Below are 21,045 nucleotides of genomic sequence, written 5' to 3' on the forward strand. Positions count from 1 at the left end.
TGACTAAAATCTATGGTAAAGTAGAAAGTGACAATTATATTGAGCCTCACAGAGAGATCTACAAAAGCTCCACAAATGGTTGGAAGACTGTCATATGCTTTTTAATACTAAAAAATGCAATTATTTGCATGTATGGCATAATGCACATCACAACTATCAAATCAACAACATAACCATGCAAGAGATTGATAATCTCTTGCATGGATCTCTTGCAGAATCCACCAGATACTGAAAGCTGTACAAGTGGGAGCTGCAGTAAAAATAAACCAACCAAACCCTAGAAATTGGCAAACAAAGCCTTTGACCTCAAGGAAAAGAAGATAGTTACTCAACTGTACAAATCTCTGGTGCACCCCATTCGAACTATTGCATCGAAGCATGAAGACCTCATCTTCAGAAGGATAAAGCAGCACTGAAGAAAGTTCAAGACAGAGATAAGATTAATCCCAGAACTATGTCAATTCTCATATCAGGAATGGTTGAGGGCCACAGGGCTAACAACACTGCAAACCAGACATGACAGGGCTGATTCTCATCAAAATGTTTAAAATACTGAATAATTTGGAGCATAGTGATCCAGACTACTTTATTAAAAACTTGAACTGGATGGTAATGCAAAAATCTCGCCTCTTGCAGATCAGCATTCAATACCCAACTATCCAAGTGGTTTGGGCACCACTCCTTTCCTGTCCTATCCTAAATCCTTATCCTCACATTGCTATAGTATAGTTGTAATGGCTTTGTGCTCTCCTAATACTTACCATACCATACCTTACTTCCTTGAAAGGTCAGACCCAACACAAACAAGAAGCAACGGCTTCAAGCTAAACAAGCCACAATGCATGACAGAAAATAGTAATGTTTCTACACCCATAGGTTATAACCCTATAGAACCGGTTTTGAGAGCTTTGAGGGTTCAAAGCTCTCCTCTGTGGCGGGAGAGCTTTGAACCTGACCCAATGTCAGGTTCTTTACCATCCACATCATATACTCTGGATCAAAATATTTCCTTACTTCAGGATAAATCAATATCGTCTAAAAATTAAAAATGTATATTTTATCTATCACATAAACAATTAACATTTTACATAGAATAAGGCTTTCCTTGATTTTTTAATAAAGGCAATCTACCTCCTTTAGACTACCTTGATGTACTGTAAATATAAAACTAACAAATCAATTTCAATGTTTATTACATTCATAAATAGTAATCACGTAGCAACACTGTATTACGCTCAGCGGCCACTTCTGGAATCAACATTACAATAGCTTTAGGGCAAAAATCTTTCTTGACATATGACTAAGGAAAAACGTAATATTTTTTTTTAAATAAAGTACAGTAATTTTTAAAACCATGTAATATAGTAAAATGTGAAAATTACCATTTTATAAAAATAAAATAAAAATATTCAGACTTATCATTCAGCCTAGATATGCAAACAATAGCTGTGATGGTGTTAATAAAGTTTTGTGCATATTGTTCCACCATATATATATACCATTTATCCCCCTCGGTAGTTTCAAAGCGTTATATGATAAAGAGTGCTCGGAAGACGGGACACCACGAGCGTAGCTCTGATCCTGTAACTATGCTTAGGTAATTACCATGGCTGAAGATCATTTATTCATATGTTATCAGGGTTGATAAAAACAAAACTATTTGAAGGAGATAATGAAGGCACGCTAGTTAAAACAAAACATGTTAACCGGGATAAAACTGGCCAACAAAAGAATGTACTGCATACAAATATTTTTTCCTATAAATCAAACGTTCAGTTTTACAGACAAAATGAGAACATCAAAAACAAAAATATTCTGAAATCCAAAGCAGTATTGCAATTTGTATTATACTAGAAATCTTCTGATTTTTAATGTGTGTCGAGTTTTTAACAAACTAGAGGCAACCCAATTTTCTCCTGCCTGGCCATCTTTATTATATCTATCCCACAAGTCATATTGATCCTCAGTGTCACCATCAAGGTAACCACTTGCACCAAATACTCTATTGAAAATTTTATTAAAACATTGTACACACATCGTCACAAAAACCTCTTTGGAATAAAGTATGTCGACGAGTTAATATTTTTCCAAAAACATTGTTCACGCACGACAAAAACTGGCACCGACTAAAATGAAGAGTTAAGGATGTCATCTTCCAGTACTGTACCCGGGGAAAGCAACTAACATGACCAAACTGTCTACAGCAGCATCATCATCCTACAGGCACAGCAGAACATCCTTTTGCACAACACACCAATATTAATCCACTTTGGACACCCTTTCTCCTAGGCAAGGGGCAGCTTCCTTAGGTCTAATTCCACTTAATTTATTCACATACAGTAATATATTGTTCATTTCTTTACCATCCAAACTTGTTTACAAAGACCTAACATCTTGGGTATCTGTAAACTTATAGTATAAACTATACATTTTCATTCTGCTAACTTATCATTCCACATCGTTTAACTTCTTGGATCACTTGCATAAGAAAACCACCATTGATATATCTACCTCGAAGCTTATACTGTGTTCATGTTTTTACTATTTTCAAGACAGATTATGAAAATCTCGTCTAGTTTTTTTTAAATTTAAGATTATATATTTAGATTCACCACTTTTATATCCTAGTAGAGGAACTGTACCTTCAAATCTTAAAAGCTATTTCTCCACTTTTTTTGCCAAAGAAATTCCTGAAGTAATATACTTCAATTCTTATTCCATTTCATTGAAACAAAATTTGTATAAAACTTTAAGAAAGCCTTTAACCTGAAAAATAATAAGTGTTATTGTAACTTATGATAAGTAATAGCAACCAAATATAGTACAAATATGTTTATTGTTTGTGATGTGTGTCTATGTATGTATTAACACGATGTACTGAACGGGGTGAGAATAGCTTGAGCTACCTCACCCCTTTGTGTGTATTTTACCTCAATAAAGTTATTTCAATTTCAATATAGTACAGTGTATTTGTATTTATTAAAATATATATATACTTCAGTACATGACTAATTATCAAAAGATGGCACCAAGTTGGGAAGACTATCGAGTGCCCTCCATGTCGTGGGATATGCAAACGGTTCTAAATTTCCCTCAAGATGCCAATAATAGAGTAAAAAGAAATGTGTATGCTTTTGGTTGAAATTAATAGGGTCTCAAGGGGAAAGTGTTTGATTACTCATTACCCGTTATTTGCCTCGTACACGACAAATCGGTTGTATTTTGTCAAAAGTTTCAATGAAGTTTTAAACATACAAGAGAAAATGTGCTGTGAGAACACAAACTGATTCAGATGTGAACTGGATATGGTTAGAAAGAATTCTACCAAAGCACCATACTTCTCCCAAATCTTAGCTAATAATGATGACAATGAAAACAATGACAGTGATGAGGATAATGACAATGAAAATAATGACAATGATGAGGAGAGACAATGGCAAGAAAATAATGAAGACTGATAAAACATGCAGTAACAATAACATCCATCATTAAATAATACCTGTTTAGCCAGCTTCTCATTGTTTAAGTCGATGGGAACCTTGGCTTGTGGATGGTGTGTCAGATGAGCAAGCTTTGGACTTTTTATCAGCTTTACCCGTAACCTGAAAAAAAACAGCGTTGACTGTAATGAAATGTCTCTTTCTGGGTGGGCTTTGGTGGCTCCCTGTAGCTAGCCACACTGAGATAGCTCCATACACACACATACGTTACATCAGCTCTAGGAGTTTTCAATAGTCTTCTGCAGACCAGAGCCAAAATCTGATCCTCTTAAAGAGGCACAGGGAGCAGGAGATTCCTAAGATCACCCTCTTAGAACACAGAAAGGAAGTAAAGCAAAACAGAAACTGCAATGTTCACAGAGAAAAATGGCTACAGATGATTACCCACTAGTTAGGTCAAACTCCCATGGTTACAGCAAGACACCACCAACTGACAGCACAATTGGGAGCTGCCAGCTTCCCATGTTAACAATCCTCAGTCTGGAGCCTAAGAAAAATCAACAGACGCACTTGAAACAGGGAAGAGGACAAGCAACTTTCCTGCTTTACTTGGGGTGGCTCTGCAGAGTATGGGGAAGAGAGGAAGGGAATTTTCCTTCCCTAGATTCAGACTTCCTGCAAACCCCTGTAGTGGCTTGTGCTTGCAGGCTCTCATTCAGGGCCCTTTTTCTGGGGATGGTTTTCCTGGCTGAACCACAAGCAAAGCAGAGGGAGGGAGACCCAGCAGAAAGCATTCAAGATAAATGAGTAAGGACCCCACTACATAGTCTATGACCTCAATGCTTGGATAACAAAACAAGGGAATGCACAGCAGACCACAGCTCGCCGAGCCGTCCGTCAATAAAAATTGCAGAAGTCTACAGCTACAAGGGCAGAGATTTGCCACTGCTACAAGAATAGAGGCCAACACCCACTGCCATAAAGACATAAGCTTACAACAACCTCAAGGACACAGATGGCAGCCCTACATCCAACAGATGGAACAGTTGCCACAGAACCAATGACTTCCAAAAAAAAACAGAATTGCAAACTGTAAAACTGCAATAAGAATAGTCTGGCCCATAGTCAGCTGGGGAAACTCACACAGCCACTTGAACGCATGAGCCCATGCACGCAGCAAGCAAGCCCCATGCACCACCTGGAGGTGAGAGGACTAACTCAAAAGGAGCCAACTTGCTGGATAGGAACACTAACTCCCCAGAGCAGAGAAAATGCAAGCCAACTACTAGTGAAGATAACCCTGGCACACAGCCAATGCAAAATAGTATACAGGAAAAAATGCAATGTGCATGGAACTAAACACAATAGTGAAATATAAAGGGAACAAAAATACAGAAATGGCCTTTATTGGAACTATTGTTCCAAGGACTGCCAACATCATTTTATTGAAAGAAAAGCAGTTCTGATGATACCAAAGAGAGATATGTACCCTTGGCTAGCACCTAGCGAGTGAGGTGGGTAACTGGCCAGGATCCTAGGTAACTTAGGGGAGCCGGTCGGCCGAGTGGACAGCACACTGGACTTGTGATCCTGTGGTCCTGGGTTCGATCCCAGGCGCCGGCGAGAAACAATGGGCAGAGTTTCTTTCACCCTCTGCCCCTGTTACCTAGCAGTAAAATAGGTACCTGGGTGTAAGTCAGCTGTCATGGGCTGCTTCCTGGGGGTGGAGGCCTGGTCGAGGACCGGGCCGCGGGGACACTAAAGCCCCGAAATCATCTCAAGATAACCTCAAGATAACTTGGGCTGCCATGTGGTAGCAGTTAGGTGCAGAAAGTTTTGTATTGTTCGCCCATAGCAACAATTGCTTGCCTCGTCTGCCTCAAAAGTTCACCTTTCTATGATTCTTTCTTGATTTGGGTTAATCTTTGATTTGAAAGCTCCCCTTGTCTAATAGAGAGCAAATTTGTGTCCTGGCTCTAAGTTAGTCTAAATCGGCCTCATGCATTTCTCAAGTCTTGGTATCACCAGAGCACAAGCTTTGGGAAGCTAATGAGCAGGCTTTTCCCTATTTTAAATACATGGTAAACATTAAGTAATATAAAATCAAGTAATCTATATCTGCTCCTCAGACTTGTTCAAGAAATACAGTCTTTAGAAACAATGTACACACAAAATGTTAGACAGTACCTCAAAGTGAATCAAGACACCCCAATGGTCTGATGGAAAGCTCTGCGTTCCTGAAGTTTTTTCCAAACCCAGAAGACCAAAGTGTCGAGGAGTTATAATTGGGGGATCAGATGGTCGAAGGTACACTCTATCAAATCTCGTTTTAGGCTTATAGCGACCTGGAAACTGAAAAAATGCAACAAAATAAAATGATGTTACATAATACTCCATATTCTGTTGCCAATAAAAGAACCATATCTTAGTAATACAGAAATCTCAACTCAACATTTGGAACTTGCTCGCCCTGAAGAATCTAAGCACATGTAGCTAAGGTAGGCATAAATCAACGGCACACTTGCCTGCTTGTTGGTATTTCGCTCGGTATCCCACGTCCATTTACATTCAGGTCTTCTTCCGCACGCCTCCCACAAGTCAAAACAATTTGACGGGAGGCCAGCACTAATGACCTGCATATATTTTTATACTCTATATTAATATCACTGATTGATTCAGATATGGTTTGTAAATTTGTAGTCATTTACCTATTTGCAAAATTGGCCATCTTTCATGTCAAAGTAACTAGACTCATTCAAAATACATAACAGGACAATAAATACAATCATACCTCTTTGTCACGTAAATTCAAATCGCCTCCAAAGATTACATTTGAATTTGGAGAACAAGACTTCATTTTGTCAAATCCAATTTTGAGCTGCTCTGTACGTTCCTTGCTATAGTCTGCTGTGCTTTCTAGGTGGGAGTTCATCAAGTTTAATTTTACGTCACCTATGTGTGCCTGAAGAAAAACATTTGCTCTAAGTTTTATCATCATGAATATTACTCGGCTAATACGGTTGAAAAATGCTCAAATTGTTATTATTAGTACTGTAGAAATAGTATGAAGTTTGGGTACTTAGCTCAGCGGTGGGACATGCAGTACAATGTAATCCAGTTGTTAGATTTTTTGGTAGCTGCCTACCTATTGTTATTTATTGTTGGCTATGGTTGACTAGGGAGCCGGTCGGCCGAGCGGACAGCACACTGGACTTGTGATCCTGTGGTCCTGGGTTCGATCCCAGGTGCCGGCGAGAAACAATGGGCAGAGTTTCTTTCACCCTATGCCCCTGTTACCTAGCAGTAAAATAGGTACCTGGGTGTTAGTCAGCTGTCACGGGCTGCTTCTTGGGGGTGGAGGCCTGGTCGAGGACCGGGCCGCGGGGACACTAAAGCCCTGAAATCATCTCAAGATAACCTCAAGAAGATGGTGAATGACTCATGGCCTGGTCATGGTCTGACCAGGCCTCCTGGTTGGTGGTCTGGTCAACCAGGCTGTTGGATGCAGCTGCTTGCAGCCTAATGTATGAAACATAGCCTAGTTGATCAGGAATCCTCTAGAGGTGTTCATCATGTTCTCTATTGAACACCATGAAAGATCAAGTAGTTATGCTCCTTATGTGTAGAGTGTTGAAAGGTCTCGGGCCTCTTGATGTTCACAGAATGTTCTCCCTACTGCACCTCTGTTTTTCAGTGGGGCAATTTGCACTTTCTGCCATACCTCATGCTCATATTAGAGTTATTTCCATGTGTAAATTTGAAACCAGTCCCTTTAATATTTTCCAAGTGTAAATTATTATGCATCTCTTCCGTGCACTCCAGAGAAAACTGAATTAACATTTTTAAGTGGTTTCAATTATTTAGATGCTTTATTGAGTGGATTCAGGCAGTAAAAGACCTTTGCACATTTTCTAGGTCAGCAATTTCTCCAGCTTTAAATAGGGCTGTTAGTATGCAACAATATTCCACCCTAGAGAGCACTTGTCTTATAAAGTAACATCGTTGGTCTGGCATACTGTGCGTCATCGGATAGGCAAATTGCCGATACTTTATGAACATGAACATATATAAATCACTATATACTATACAATTTCTACCCTAAATGAGAAAGTTAGATAACTAATTAAATTGAAATTGGGTATTGTTTTGTCTACAACCATTTAACAAAGCAAGAATTGATGTCAATCCATCTTGGACAATTATCAAATTAAAAATTAGTCTTACATTTCCATGTAGTATAATGCTTAAAATGCAATGCTTAAACAAATAATTAAGCCAAGACAAAATATACCATAAAATTACATTATTTTTAAACAAATGTATATTGTAGAAAAAAATTCAGCAGAGTTCTTCACCAACCTCGACACACAGCAAATTTCTACCCATACAAGTATTTGTGAAGGGAATTAGGTTGTGGCCATCAAAGTAAACTGTAGTGCGACGGAGAAGTATGGCTGTAAAGTATTCTTTTGTATCTCCCACAACAAAGACAAACTGCGGGAGAAGGTCTTCCAAGTAGCTGTACGTCTTCGGCACTAGTTCTTGTATGAAAACTATATCTGCACTTTCCCTGAGAACAAACATACTGCATCAACAAACAACTTCCTCATTTAAAAGTCAAGCAAAATATCATATTACATCTTGGGTAAAAGTAGAGGCATTTACAGCATATCATGGGTTAAACAACATCTACATCATGGGTAGAGTATATCATGGGTAAAGTATATTACGGGTTAGACATTGTCTACATCATGGGTAAAGTATAACTATCTACATCACGAGTAAAACTAGACACTATACATGTCATAGGTAAAAGTGAAAATATCTACATCATTTCTAGGTAAACAATGATCATCTACTTCATTGACAAGTATACAATCATATACATCACTTGTAATAATACATATGTATTTTTACAAACAAATTAATAATACATATGTATTTTTACAAACAGTATTTTTATGGTTAGGAAGTGGCCGGATTAGTACTGTACTTAGAAATGGACTAGAAAAAGGCCCGTAAACTGCACGGGTAATATTGATGCATTTCTGTCGAGCGCAAGGAAGAAATTATGAAAATTGACTTTCTTTTTGACAAGTGTTAATTAGCATTCAAGAAGCATGAAAAATCTCTGTACAAAATTTCTGCCCATCATGGTTTAGCTGTAGTGGCCTGGAGAAGTTGTGCTTTTTTTCTTGTAAAATATTTTGTCATATTTAGGTACTGTATTTTTTGTTAAAGTTTTTACGTACTTAATTAATATTTGAACTTGAACTACAGATCATTTGGGTAATGACAAAAATTAACAACATGTAGCAGCAAAATAACATTAACTTTTGGCTCTTCTGTGTATATATTTTATATACAATATTAGTACTTTATAATATAATTTGAATAATATTATCCTGAATTTTTGTTTGAATACGTTTTCAAGCACTGTACAATAGTTCACACTTTGATTAGGTGTATAATGGATGATAACACTGCCACCACCTGGCATTTGGCATGATAACAGCTTGGATGAACAATCCTCAAACACTTGCATGCTCCACCGAACAATTTGTACTGAATACAATCTGTGCTGTTCAACCAGGTTTTTTTTTAGACTAGGGTTTGTTAGGGGCGAGGATGCATTGTGTATTAATGTCATATACTGTACTGTATACAGTATATATACAGTATATGACAGTGACATGTTTTATTTCGAAAATAGAAAATGGTTGAATCATTTAATCATAATTTTAGAAATTACTGCTACTGTACCCAAAAATACATACTTCTCAATAATCCTGGCTATAGTTTTGGTTCTTTTTTTCAAGTGTTTATCATCCAGGCCATCAACATTCCAGGTAATAAAGCGGAAATTCTTTGGAGCTTCCTCGGAAAGTGTTCCCCCAGCAAGAACAGATACCAAATTTGAGCTGCAATATAAAAAACAAAAAATCATATAACGAATATGAAAAGGTACTTTTCTGACGATGGCACTAAGGCAAACCCTCAATGATTGTCCCATTTAACAGGTTCACAAAGCCATTCTCCAATTTACTCTTACCTATATGGTACTCAAATCTAAAAGTGAATCGTTACAATGCATCCAGCTCAAATGGACATGTCCTGTACTCTGTTTTGGCATCAAGACCGTTGTGATCCGTTGCGGTAGAAAGTAACGGAGCACCTCTGGTGGAGCAAGGCTCTGACAATTGTTGTATCAGAGAACAGTATAAAAAAACTAATTTATTAAACAAAATAAAATTTGTTATTAAAAATTCAACTGATTTTGGAACAAAAAAATGGTCGATAACTTGTACTGATAAAAATAATTGAAAAGTTTGGATGCAATGAATTTTTTGGGGAATGGGGGGGGAGAGGGGGAGGGGGGGGGGGGGCTGCAGAATGGTCAGGAGCAAACGGGTCTATTTGAGTGCAGACACCCCTCTATACAAATATATATACAGTATGTATGTTAAATTGTATACAACTGAAGGGAAATATCAGGGGAAAGTGCCAAGCCATTATGACTATAAAGCACTGGAAAGGGGTGAGGATAAGGATTTGGGATGAGACGAGGGGAAGGAATGGTGCCCAACCAATTGGACGGTCGGGGATTGAACGCTGACCTGCATGAAGCGAGACCGTCACTCTACCGTCCAGCCCAAGTGGTTGGTCAACTGAAATTGTCAGAAAAAAATCATCAACATATTTTCACACTTACTCAAACGTGACGACAACCTCAGGCTCATCTCCGTCATTCAGGACCTTTATGCCACCTGTTCGAGCCTCAAAAAATGCATTCACCGACCGCTGTAATTGAACACGAAAACTCTAAATGAGTTTAAAATTCTTGTTCATAATGACGATAAAAATAAGCAAATCAAAGTTTCCACCCAATAATATGTTTAGGTTAGGTATCTGAAGCCTTACATGACAAAGTAATTTTTGTGAAATACCCACACTACAGTTCAGTGGTGTACTGCATATTTGTACAGAATGGTGTTTTCGTTCCAATCTCACTTGATATTCACGATTCATTGGAATAAACAAAAAAAAATTACGGGTGACAAAATAATAATAATAATATTAATAATAATAAAATGACATTAAGAAAGACACACAGTTCAACCTTAACAGAATGTGATTCCAAGTGCTTTTGTGATTTTACTTCTTTAGCTCTCTTTCAAAAAATTTTATGATGAATGATGTTGGAGCTATTGGTCTTAAATTTTTTACATCTGCTTTACTACCACCTTTGTTAAGCAGCACAATCTCCGCTGTTTTAAATGTGTCAGTGATAGCCCTAATACCTAGGCTTAGTCGCAAAGATTTTTAAGGCCTGTTAGCAAAGACTTTTCTAATTAGAATTCATTGGAGTAGTATGTCAGTGATAACACTAATACCTAGGCTTAGTCGCAAAGATTTTCAGGGCCTGTTAGCCAAGACTTTTCTAATTAGAATTCATTGGAGTAGCCTTCAAAATTTGATTTACCACGAATGATTTAAAATGTAGGCCTATCATTTCTAAAATAATTGCGATTCATTAAGCAGTAAAACATACTGTATTTAGTAGGGAAAACACAATTGATTGCAACAATTTTTGGTTTAAATTAGTATAAATGGTTAGTAGTTAATATTTACTTAAGTGTTGTAGTTATAAAAATTATCAGGGCAAGTTATTATATTTGTCTTTTCATAAAATACATTTGATATGAGTTACAGACACACAACACATTGCTAGGATGATGGAATCTGGCCACCAAGGATATTTTCATTTCCAGGTTAAGTTGAAGAGAAAATTTGACTTGTGTACAGTTTACATAAAAGTAAGTGCGTTCCGATACACCCACAGGATATGGGGGGTGCATAATAAATGAACAAACTAAAATCTTCAGTGGTGTCTTGGCCCAAAGGGGTGTTTTTAGGAAGATCAGCAATTGTAAATAGTTTGTTGAATTATGACATAACCACCAAAAGGGAGAACAGAAGAAAAAGATTACCAAGCATGCAAGTACCCATTGGATGAATCCAGCTTTTGTTACACTGGAACAGTGTTGGTTATAGGTGCTTCAATACAAAGGAATACTGTACTACATTCATATATTTTACTATTATCAATTTATCATGCCTCTAATAGTATATATTAATAAAAAATGCATTTTTCCATGAGGGTGTTACTGTACTAGTACCAGTGCTACAAAAATGTACAGAACAGGTTGTGCACGCTGTATATGTCCCAATCATGTACATTTCTGATCTGTTAGCAGTGTGACCTCATTACTCAAGGACTCTCATTAATTCTTCTTTGGATATTTCATTTTAAGTTGAAAAGACATTACCATCAGTAACAGGTGAGGGAAGGAGATCAGTCAATATGGAAGAAAAAGTTAAATTGATTGAGAAAAGTAACCAAGTCAAGCAGAGGAGCTGGTGGTGTCATACTAAGTACAGAAGGCATGCAGCTTACCAGACACTAAAGAGCAGGCAAATGCAGAAAATATGTCACATTACTGTGACTGAAACAAATAACTCAACCCACACATATAAAATGTAATGAAAGTAGCAACATTTTGGTCTATCCTGGATCCTTATAAGGTAGTGACAAGGAAGAGTAGGAGTCATTGTATGGCACAAGGAGAGGCGAGGGGAAAGGAGATGAGGGTTAAGTGAAGAAGCATGAAAACCCTCACTACCATAAAAATTAAATGAAACTATAAAAGGCCTAATGGCAGCTAAACAAAGGTGTAGAGAAGGGAAGTAAAATACAAAAAGAAAATTTGTGAAATAAAACAAGACAACAAAAACTCTTCCTCGACACGACTTGATGAAGGTCTAGGCCAGGTCTAAAGGTCACAATTTTCATTTCATTTCATATGTGGGAGTTGGGCAATTAGTAGCCAAATATTGTTATGAAATTTAAGGAAAAATATACAAAAATTCTCTATTCCTCTCTTTTGTGATACGTTCAATAAATAAAATGTCACCTCCAATTACAATACCTCAAGATTCCAGTCACGGTCCTGAAGATAAAACTGAGCACATGCTTCATCAGTGTTGGTTATACTCGCAAACTGCTCTACAAGTGCCTGAGGGGAAGAAAATATAAAGCATTCAATATAGTGAAATATGCAGAATAAGTCACAATAATGTAGCTGAAACATGTAACCCAACCCACACACACAAAATGAAATGGTGTCACTTTTATTTCATTTCACATGTGTGGGTTGGGTTATTTGTAATGAAATGTCCATTTCTGCAAGGCCCATAATGGCTCCTCAAGCTTAATCTTCAGTACCACCAAGTCTTAGCTCAACATACCAGGTCTGTTAAGAACCAGCTTTGTCTGTTAAGAACCAGGTCTGTTAAGAACCAACAAGGAGAGTGGTAGTTTGCCCAAATGTCAACAAATGCTGCACATACCCCTGGTTCAACAAGGGTCCAGTCTGTCTGCCACCTCATTCACGTGCTGTGGAAAGGGCAGTAGCGGAATAGTATATAAAAAATATGCAATATAGCAATAACCTTACATTGTTTGAATCAGGAAAACAGTTTCTGCCATATATACTGTCCTAAAAAAGATATCCCTACTTTGCATCAAAAAGATAAACTTGTGGGCTGTAAATGTTAACCACTTGTTTGACAGTCTGTACAGTTTTTTTTTTTTTTTTTTTTTTTTTTTTTTTTAGATATATACAAGAGTTGTTACATTCTTGTACAGCCACTAGTACGCGTAGCGTTTCGGGCAGGATCCCCCGCCACGAAGAATCGTTTTTTCATCCAAGTACACATTTTACTGTTGCGTTAAACAGAGACTACAGTTAAGGATTTGCGCCCAGTAAATCCTCCCCGGCCAGGATACGAACCCATGACATAGCGCTCGCGGAACGCCAGGCGAGTGTCTTACCACTACACCACGGAGACTAAAAGTCTCATCCTATTAGGGGGAGGGGGGGTTGTACATGCTTTCCCTCACAGGATGAGTGATGCTGCCCAATAAACTCGCCCTTCGGGGCAAGTTCAAGTACGTTTATCGAGACAAACTATATCTCAAAGGGATAGAGTAGCTTAGGCTACTTCTACCCTCAACCTTCGGGGCAAAGTTTTAATGACCCACGCGTATATATACGTATGTGTATGTATGTATGTATGTATGTATGTATGTATGTATGTATGTATGTATGTATGTATGTATGTATGTATGTATGTATGTTATATATATATATATATATATATATATATATATATATATATATATATATATATATATATATATATATATATATATATATATATATATATATATATATATATATATATATATATATATATATATATATATATATATATATATATATATATATATATATTAGTATATTTTGGTAGCAGTCTTTCCTGTAGACATATATTATTAAATATGACCAAAAAAGTAAGATTAATAATTCTAACACGAATTTTCTCAATCTTTCATACATTTCTTTTCACTGTTGGAGGTAAATCAAAAATCAATTCTCCAAAATTCATTTTTATTTCTAGTCTGACGCGACACGAGCGCGTTTCGTAAAACTTATTACATTTTCAAAGACTTTAGTTTACAAATACACAACTGAATAGAACTTACGCATCTCCGATTTTATATCTACATTTTAGTGAGGTGGATGGGGTGAGGTGGCATTAATAGGGTATTAATTTCATCAACACAAGACAGAACAAGGCTAATTAATACCCTATTAATGCCACCTCACCCCATCCACCTCACTAAAATGTAGATATAAAATCGGAGATGCGTAAGTTCTATTCAGTTGTGTATTTGTAAACTAAAGTTTTGAAAATGTAATAAGTTTTACGAAACGCGCTCGTGTCGCGTCAGACTAGAAATAAAAATGAATTTTGGAGAATTGATTTTTGATTTACCTCCAACAGTGAAAAGAAATGTACGAAAGATTGAGAAAATTCGTGTTAGAATTATTAATCTTACTTTTTCGGTCATATTTCATAATATATATATATATATATATATATATATATATATATATATATATATATATATATATATGTACATGTATGTATGAGGGTGTGTACATGTGTATACAACATTGATAATTTTGTAACTAGCGTCAAACATTGTTATTTGCTTAGCTAAACGAACTAGAGGGTTCAGTTCCTGAACCGATTATGTGCCTCTGTAATCCTTTACACCACCGCCCACGGGATGGGTATAGGGTGCATAATAAAGTAAGAAAATCTAAACCACGTGAGCTGCTCCCTAGACCTCGACCACATCAACCTGCGATACACAAGGCGTTTCTCACCTGACACGTGGCTACATCTGGAATATTTGTTTCCTCCTCGTCGTCTAGAGAAATAACGTCCTCCTCCCGTTCAGTCATCTTCGTCCTCTTCAGGAGGGCTCAGGTATATTGTTCACGATACAGGTATCTCTCCCTCCCTGACACGACTGCTCCAGCTGCCCTGTTGAGACCCGTGATCTGTTGACATCCACTACCAGCCTAAATTATATCGCATCACTCCAAAGTTCTAAACTATCATTAACTATTTAATCATTATATATTAATTGGAAGTAAATAAACCAATCAAACAGAGATAAAATAAATAATGACCAACTTAAAAACAGGCCAGAAAGTTATTTCTTTGGCATATTATATGTACATTGACAACGAATTGAGCTTCGGTTGCAAGAGCAGCTGCAACATGACAGTGAAGCCATCGTGGGGATTGCATAACTGCTCGGGGGGCATTATGGGGTGTGTGTGCAAGCAATGATATTGACTTTGACCCTTTTCCATCCCCCATTTTCCCACCTATCACCCCCCCCCCTTCCCCCTCTTCCATTTCCCACCACTAAATATGAGCCCTCCTTTGTTCATCAGATGAAATCTATCTAGTGACGTTGAATCCTTGTGTAAGCGAACCTTTCCACGAAAATCAACTGTCAAAAATATGCAAAATTATATTGAAAACGAATCAATAAATAAAAAGAAGATAGAAAATATATACGTGACAATTGGAGGCAAATGAGTCATTAATGGTGACATGCTAAGACAAGTTCCTCGGATTTGTACGTTCCGTAGAGAAATAGATAAATATATTTATCTGTACTTACCTGAGGGCCATATCTTTGAAGTGGCCTCGATGAGACTAGGAAGCCGGCGGCTTGTCAAAGGTCCTCCACCCGCAGTTGTTTTGATGATTTTGTCGACTGGATTTTGGAATTCAGCAGTCACGGATTCAGCGGGTAGGCGGTTCCATGGGTTTATAGCCCTATGGATGAAAAAAAGCCTCTCTACCTTTCTGTCCTGCATTGTGGCTTGTTGAGCGTGAACGTGTTGCTCCTTGTTCGTATTACATCTGACCTTGACCAGACTACACACTAGAAGGTGAAGGGACGACGACGTTTCGGTCCGTCCTGGACCATTCTCAAGTCGATTCTCAATCTCAATCCACTTGAGAATGGTCCAGGACGGACCGAAACGTCGTCGTCCTTCTAGTGTGTGGTCTAGTCAACTTACTTTAGCCACGTTATTGTGACTCATCGCCTGCATACATCCGACCTTTTGAAGAAGTGATTTGGATCAATAGCTTAAAATTGTTCAGTTTTTTAAAAGTTTCGATGAATTCAGCCCTGTCGTGTCTGGTTTGTAGTGTTGTTAACCCTGTAGCCCTCAACCGTTCCTGGTATGAGAGTCGACTTTATTTATTTACTTATTTATATACAAGAAGGTACATTGGGTTGTACCCCCCCCCTCTCCCCGATGGTTCAGTCCCTGAGCCCATTATGTGCCTCTGTAACCCTTTCCACTTCCACCCACAAGATGGGTATGAGGTGCATAATAAATGAACTAAACTAAAAAAAAAAAAAAAACTTGAAGTTTCTCCAATGTAAATGTCTGAAGATGATGTCTCCAAGCCTGCATACAATAATACAAGTGTGGTATCACCAGAGTTGCATATAGCAGTTGTATATATATATATATATATATATATATATATATATATATATATATATATATATATATATATATATAATATATATATATATATATATATATATATATATATATATATATATATATATATATATATTATATGTATATAACTATGTATATAACTAGTCTTTCCTTCGAGGTGTTAATTTCCGCGAAATTGGTTGAGCGAAGCGATATAACTTTTTTATTACATTTAATATTAATAATAAATGCTTTGCAACTGAAGCTGCTGGATTTTTTTTGCAGCGTCGCGCTTGCTATTAAGTTGCATCTGTAGTTCCTAGAATTTGCACACTGCGAGTTGCAGCCTGTGGTGTGCATGTGTGCAGGGATACATGTGTGCAGGGATACATGTGTGCAGGGATACATGTGTGCAGGGATACATGTGTGCAGGGATACATGTTAAGTGACCTTAATAACCACAACTGTATATCTATTCTACGTAAGTAGGGGCACATGCACACTACCACTACCACCACCACTACCACTACCACTACCACCACTATCACCACCACCACCGTCTCCACACACATGCTAAAGGCGCCAAGCCAGATAAGAAGATCTGAGACCATGTTAAAGAAAGGATGTTGTACAGACACTGAGGCTTCTCTCACACACACACACACACACACACACACACACACACACACACACACACACACACACACACACACACACACACACACACACACACACACACACACACTGCACCCCTCTTCCACTCACCCCCAAACCCCACCCAACCCTCACCCCTCCTATGCACCTCCAGCCCACATTTAACCCCCTCACCTTGTGACCCCCTAACACCTTCCCCCATCTCCCTCTTCCCCTCTTCTACCCCAAAACCCCCACCTACCCCCGATTCCCCCCTAACTAATATACCCTCTCTTCCACTCCCAGCACCCATGCTCCATTCTCATCTCAACTCTCCGCCCTCAGTAGCCCTCTTCCCCCCAACCTCTCAACCTCTATCTGACTCTCAGTCTCACTCTATTTCTCAACCCCCCTATGCTATTCAGACCCCTAACTTTCAGACCTATTATGCCCTTCCTACCCCCCTAGATGCCCAGACCCCATTCGCCTACCAGGCACTCCCAGGCACCCCCCTAGCACCCCCCCACTCACCCCCACAGCCCCCACTTGCCCCCCAGACACCCCCCAGTTCCCCCCAGACCCCTGGTGAAAGGGGGAACTCTGACACCCGAGTTTCCAAGAAGAGTCTCAAGGTTTGGTACACCAATGCTGATGGGGTAGCCAATAAAGCAGAAGAGATAAAAGAAAGAGTTAGTGAGGCAGACCCAGACATAGTGGCAATAGTGGAAACTAAAATAAATGGCATGATCTCGGATGCAATCTTTCCAGAGGGGTACCAGGTGATAAGAAAAGAAAGGACACAGAGACAGGGAGGAGGAGTGGCACTACTAATAAAGCGGAAATGGAAGTTTGATGAGCTGGAAAATCCGGGTACCAATGAAAGCACAAGCTTCATACATGGAACTCTGACAGTGGATGGGAAGAAGATTGTAATCTTGATACTCTACAATCCCCCACCAAACAGTAGAAGGCCCAGGCAGGAGTACGAGGACAGCAACAAGACATGTATGGATGAACTGCAGAGGGCAGCAACTTTAGCGCATAGAATGAGAGCGAAGCTGCTGGTCATGGGGGACCTAAATCACGGAGAGATAGATTGGGAAACGAGGAATCCCCATGGCGGGGAGGAGACCTGGGGAGCGAAGCTGGTAGACGTTATTGACAGGAATTTCCTAACACAGCATGTGAAAGAAGATACTAGGGAAAGAGGAGGGGATACGCCCAGCCTATTAGATCTCATTATCACTCAGAATGTAGAAGACATCGAGCAGTTGGAACATGAAATACCACTAGGAGCTAGTGACCATTGTGTCCTAGCCTTTGACTACATGATGGAGCTTAAAATTGTGACCAAAGGACAAGAGGTCCGGGAAAGGAGACTTGATTACAGAAAAGGGGACTACAGAAGGATAAGGGACTACCTGGGAGAAGTGCAGTGGGAGGAAGAACTTAGAGGAAAAACAGTGCAAGGTATGATGAACCAAGTCATATTGAAATGCAAGGAGGCTGAAGATAGATTTATTCCAACAATAAAGGAAAAAAGCAGGAGGGAATATAATAACCCATGGTTTAATAGACAGTGTCAGGAAGCAAAGGTGAGAAGCAGGAGGGAGTGGAGGAAGTACAGAAGGCAAAGGACAGAGGACAACAGGATTAGATGTAACAGAGCTAGGAATGATTACATTAACATAAGACGAGTGTCGGAAAGAAATTATGAGAACGATATTGCAGTCAAAGCGAAAAAGCAACCAAAATTACTACATAGCCATATAAGAAGGAAGATGTCGGTAAATGACCAAGTGACAAGACTGAGGAAAACAGAAGGGGCATATACAGAAAGCGACAAGGAAATCTGCGAGGTACTGAATGCAAAATTCCATGGAGTGTTCACTACCGAGCCTGAGCAGCTCCCATTGTTAGAAGAGATTACCCAAGATGAAAGACTATCAGATATAGAGGTGACAGCAGAGGATGTAATGAAACAGTTGACAACACTGGATGCAAATAAAGCTGTTGGACCAGACAAAGTATCACCGTGGATACTTAAAGAGGCAGCGCAGGCTCTCAGCGTGCCTCTGGCAATGATCTTCAATGAGTCACTTATGTCGGGAGAATTGCCCAGTTGCTGGAAGGAGGCAAATGTCGTACCGATTTTCAAAAAGGGGGATAGGGAGGAGGCACTTAACTACAGACCCGTATCACTGACAAGCATCCCCTGCAAAATACTTGAAAGACTAATTAGGCTAAGACTTGTTGAGCACCTGGAGAGCATTGGGTTTGTAAACAAGCACCAACATGGGTTCTGGACAGGGAAATCATGCCTAACAAACCTTTTAGAATTCTATGATAAAGTAACAAGGATAAGGCAGGACAGAGAAGGCTGGGCAGACTGCATATTTCTTGACTGCCAAAAGGCCTTTGATACGGTACCGCACATGAGACTGCTATACAAACTTGAGAGGCAGGCAGGAGTAAGCGGAAAGGCCCTAGTATGGGTGAAGAACTACCTAACAGGAAGGAGCCAGAGGGTAATGGTAAGGGGCGAAAAGTCGGACTGGCGAACAGTAACAAGTGGAGTACCTCAAGGATCGGTGCTGGGACCAATCCTCTTTCTAATTTACGTAAATGATATGTTTACAGGAGTGGAATCATACATGTCGATGTTTGCAGATGACGCAAAATTAATGAGAAGAGTTGTGACAGACGAGGATTGTAGGATCCTCCAAGAGGACTTAAACAGGCTGCAGAGATGGTCAGAGAAATGGCTACTGGAGTTTAACACCAGTAAATGTAAAGTTATGGAAATGGGATCAGGTGACAGGAGACCAAAGGGACAGTACACAATGAAGGGGAACAGCCTACCTGTAACGATTCGAGAAAGAGACCTGGGAGTGGATGTGACACCTAATCTAACTCCTGAGGCACATATAAATAGGATAACGACAGCAGCGTACTCTACACTGGCGAAAATTAGAACTTCATTCAGAAACCTAAATGAGGAAGCTTTTAGGGCGCTTTACACTGCCTACGTGAGACCCGTCTTAGAGTATGCCGCCCCATCATGGAGCCCCCACCTGAAGAAACACATAAAGAAACTGGAGAAGGTTCAGAGGTTTGCGACGAGGCTTGTCCCAGAGCTACGAGGGATGGGATATGAAGAGCGGCTGAAGGAACTGAACCTTACGACACTAGAGAAAAGAAGGGAGAGAGGAGATATGATAGGGACATATAAAATACTCAGGGGAATTGACAAAGTGGAAATAGATCAAATGTTCACACGTAATAATAACAGAACGAGGGGACATGGGTGGAAACTGGAAACTCAGATGAGTCACAGAGATGTTAGGAAGTTTTCTTTTAGCGTGAGAGTAGTAGAAAAATGGAATGCACTTGGGGAACAGGTTGTGGAAGCAAATACTATTCATACTTTTAAAACTAGGTATGATAGGGAAATGGGACAGGAGTCATTGCTGTAAACAACCGATAGCTAGAAAGGCGGGATCCAAGAGTCAATGCTCGATCCTGCAAGCACATATAGGTGAGTACATATAGGTGAGTACACACACACACACACACACACACACACACACACACACACACACACACACACACACACACACACACACACACACACACACACACACACGCATACACACACACACACACACACACCACACACACACACACACACACACACACACACACACACACACACACACACACACACACACACACACACACACACACACACCACACACACACACACACACACACACACACACACACACACACACACACACACACACACAAAATCTACATATAACATCCAGTTATAGCCTTGCTGGGGGTTCCCCCCTTGACAACGTTCTCCTCCTTCTCCTGATTCACAACAAAGCTACACAGGAACAACCAGGGCCACATCTCTCTCTCTCTCTCTCTCTCTCTCTCTCTCTCTCTCTCTCTCTCTCTCTCTCTCTCTCTCTCTCTCTCTCTCTCTCTCTCTCTCTCTCTCTCCC

General features: G+C 39.3%; 1 protein-coding gene across 2 annotated transcripts; it reads right to left on the reverse strand.

Moving 5' to 3' along the window:
* Positions 1–1,036: 1,036 nt before the first annotated feature.
* Positions 1,037–14,955, reverse strand: LOC123765828 (tyrosyl-DNA phosphodiesterase 2). 2 transcript variants are annotated; one of them, XM_045754616.2, is made up of 10 exons: positions 14,741–14,955; positions 12,431–12,517; positions 10,153–10,241; positions 9,218–9,361; positions 7,800–8,010; positions 6,232–6,402; positions 5,966–6,073; positions 5,628–5,792; positions 3,500–3,602; positions 1,037–1,248 (listed from the first exon to the last, which is right to left on the reverse strand). In XM_045754616.2, the coding sequence occupies exons 1-9, from the start codon at positions 14,816–14,818 to the stop codon at positions 3,516–3,518; spliced, it is 1,140 nt and encodes a 379-aa protein (XP_045610572.1). In that variant the 5' UTR covers positions 14,819–14,955; the 3' UTR covers positions 1,037–1,248; positions 3,500–3,515. The 2 variants fall into 2 exon arrangements, with proteins under 2 accessions (XP_045610572.1, XP_045610571.1); XM_045754615.2 differs by having other exon boundaries at positions 1,037–2,766.
* Between the last annotated feature and the right edge of the window lie 6,090 nt (positions 14,956–21,045).

This window comes from Procambarus clarkii, chromosome 37 (assembly GCF_040958095.1).
Source record: "Procambarus clarkii isolate CNS0578487 chromosome 37, FALCON_Pclarkii_2.0, whole genome shotgun sequence".
In the NCBI taxonomy this organism is placed as follows: Eukaryota; Metazoa; Arthropoda; class Malacostraca; order Decapoda; family Cambaridae; genus Procambarus; species Procambarus clarkii.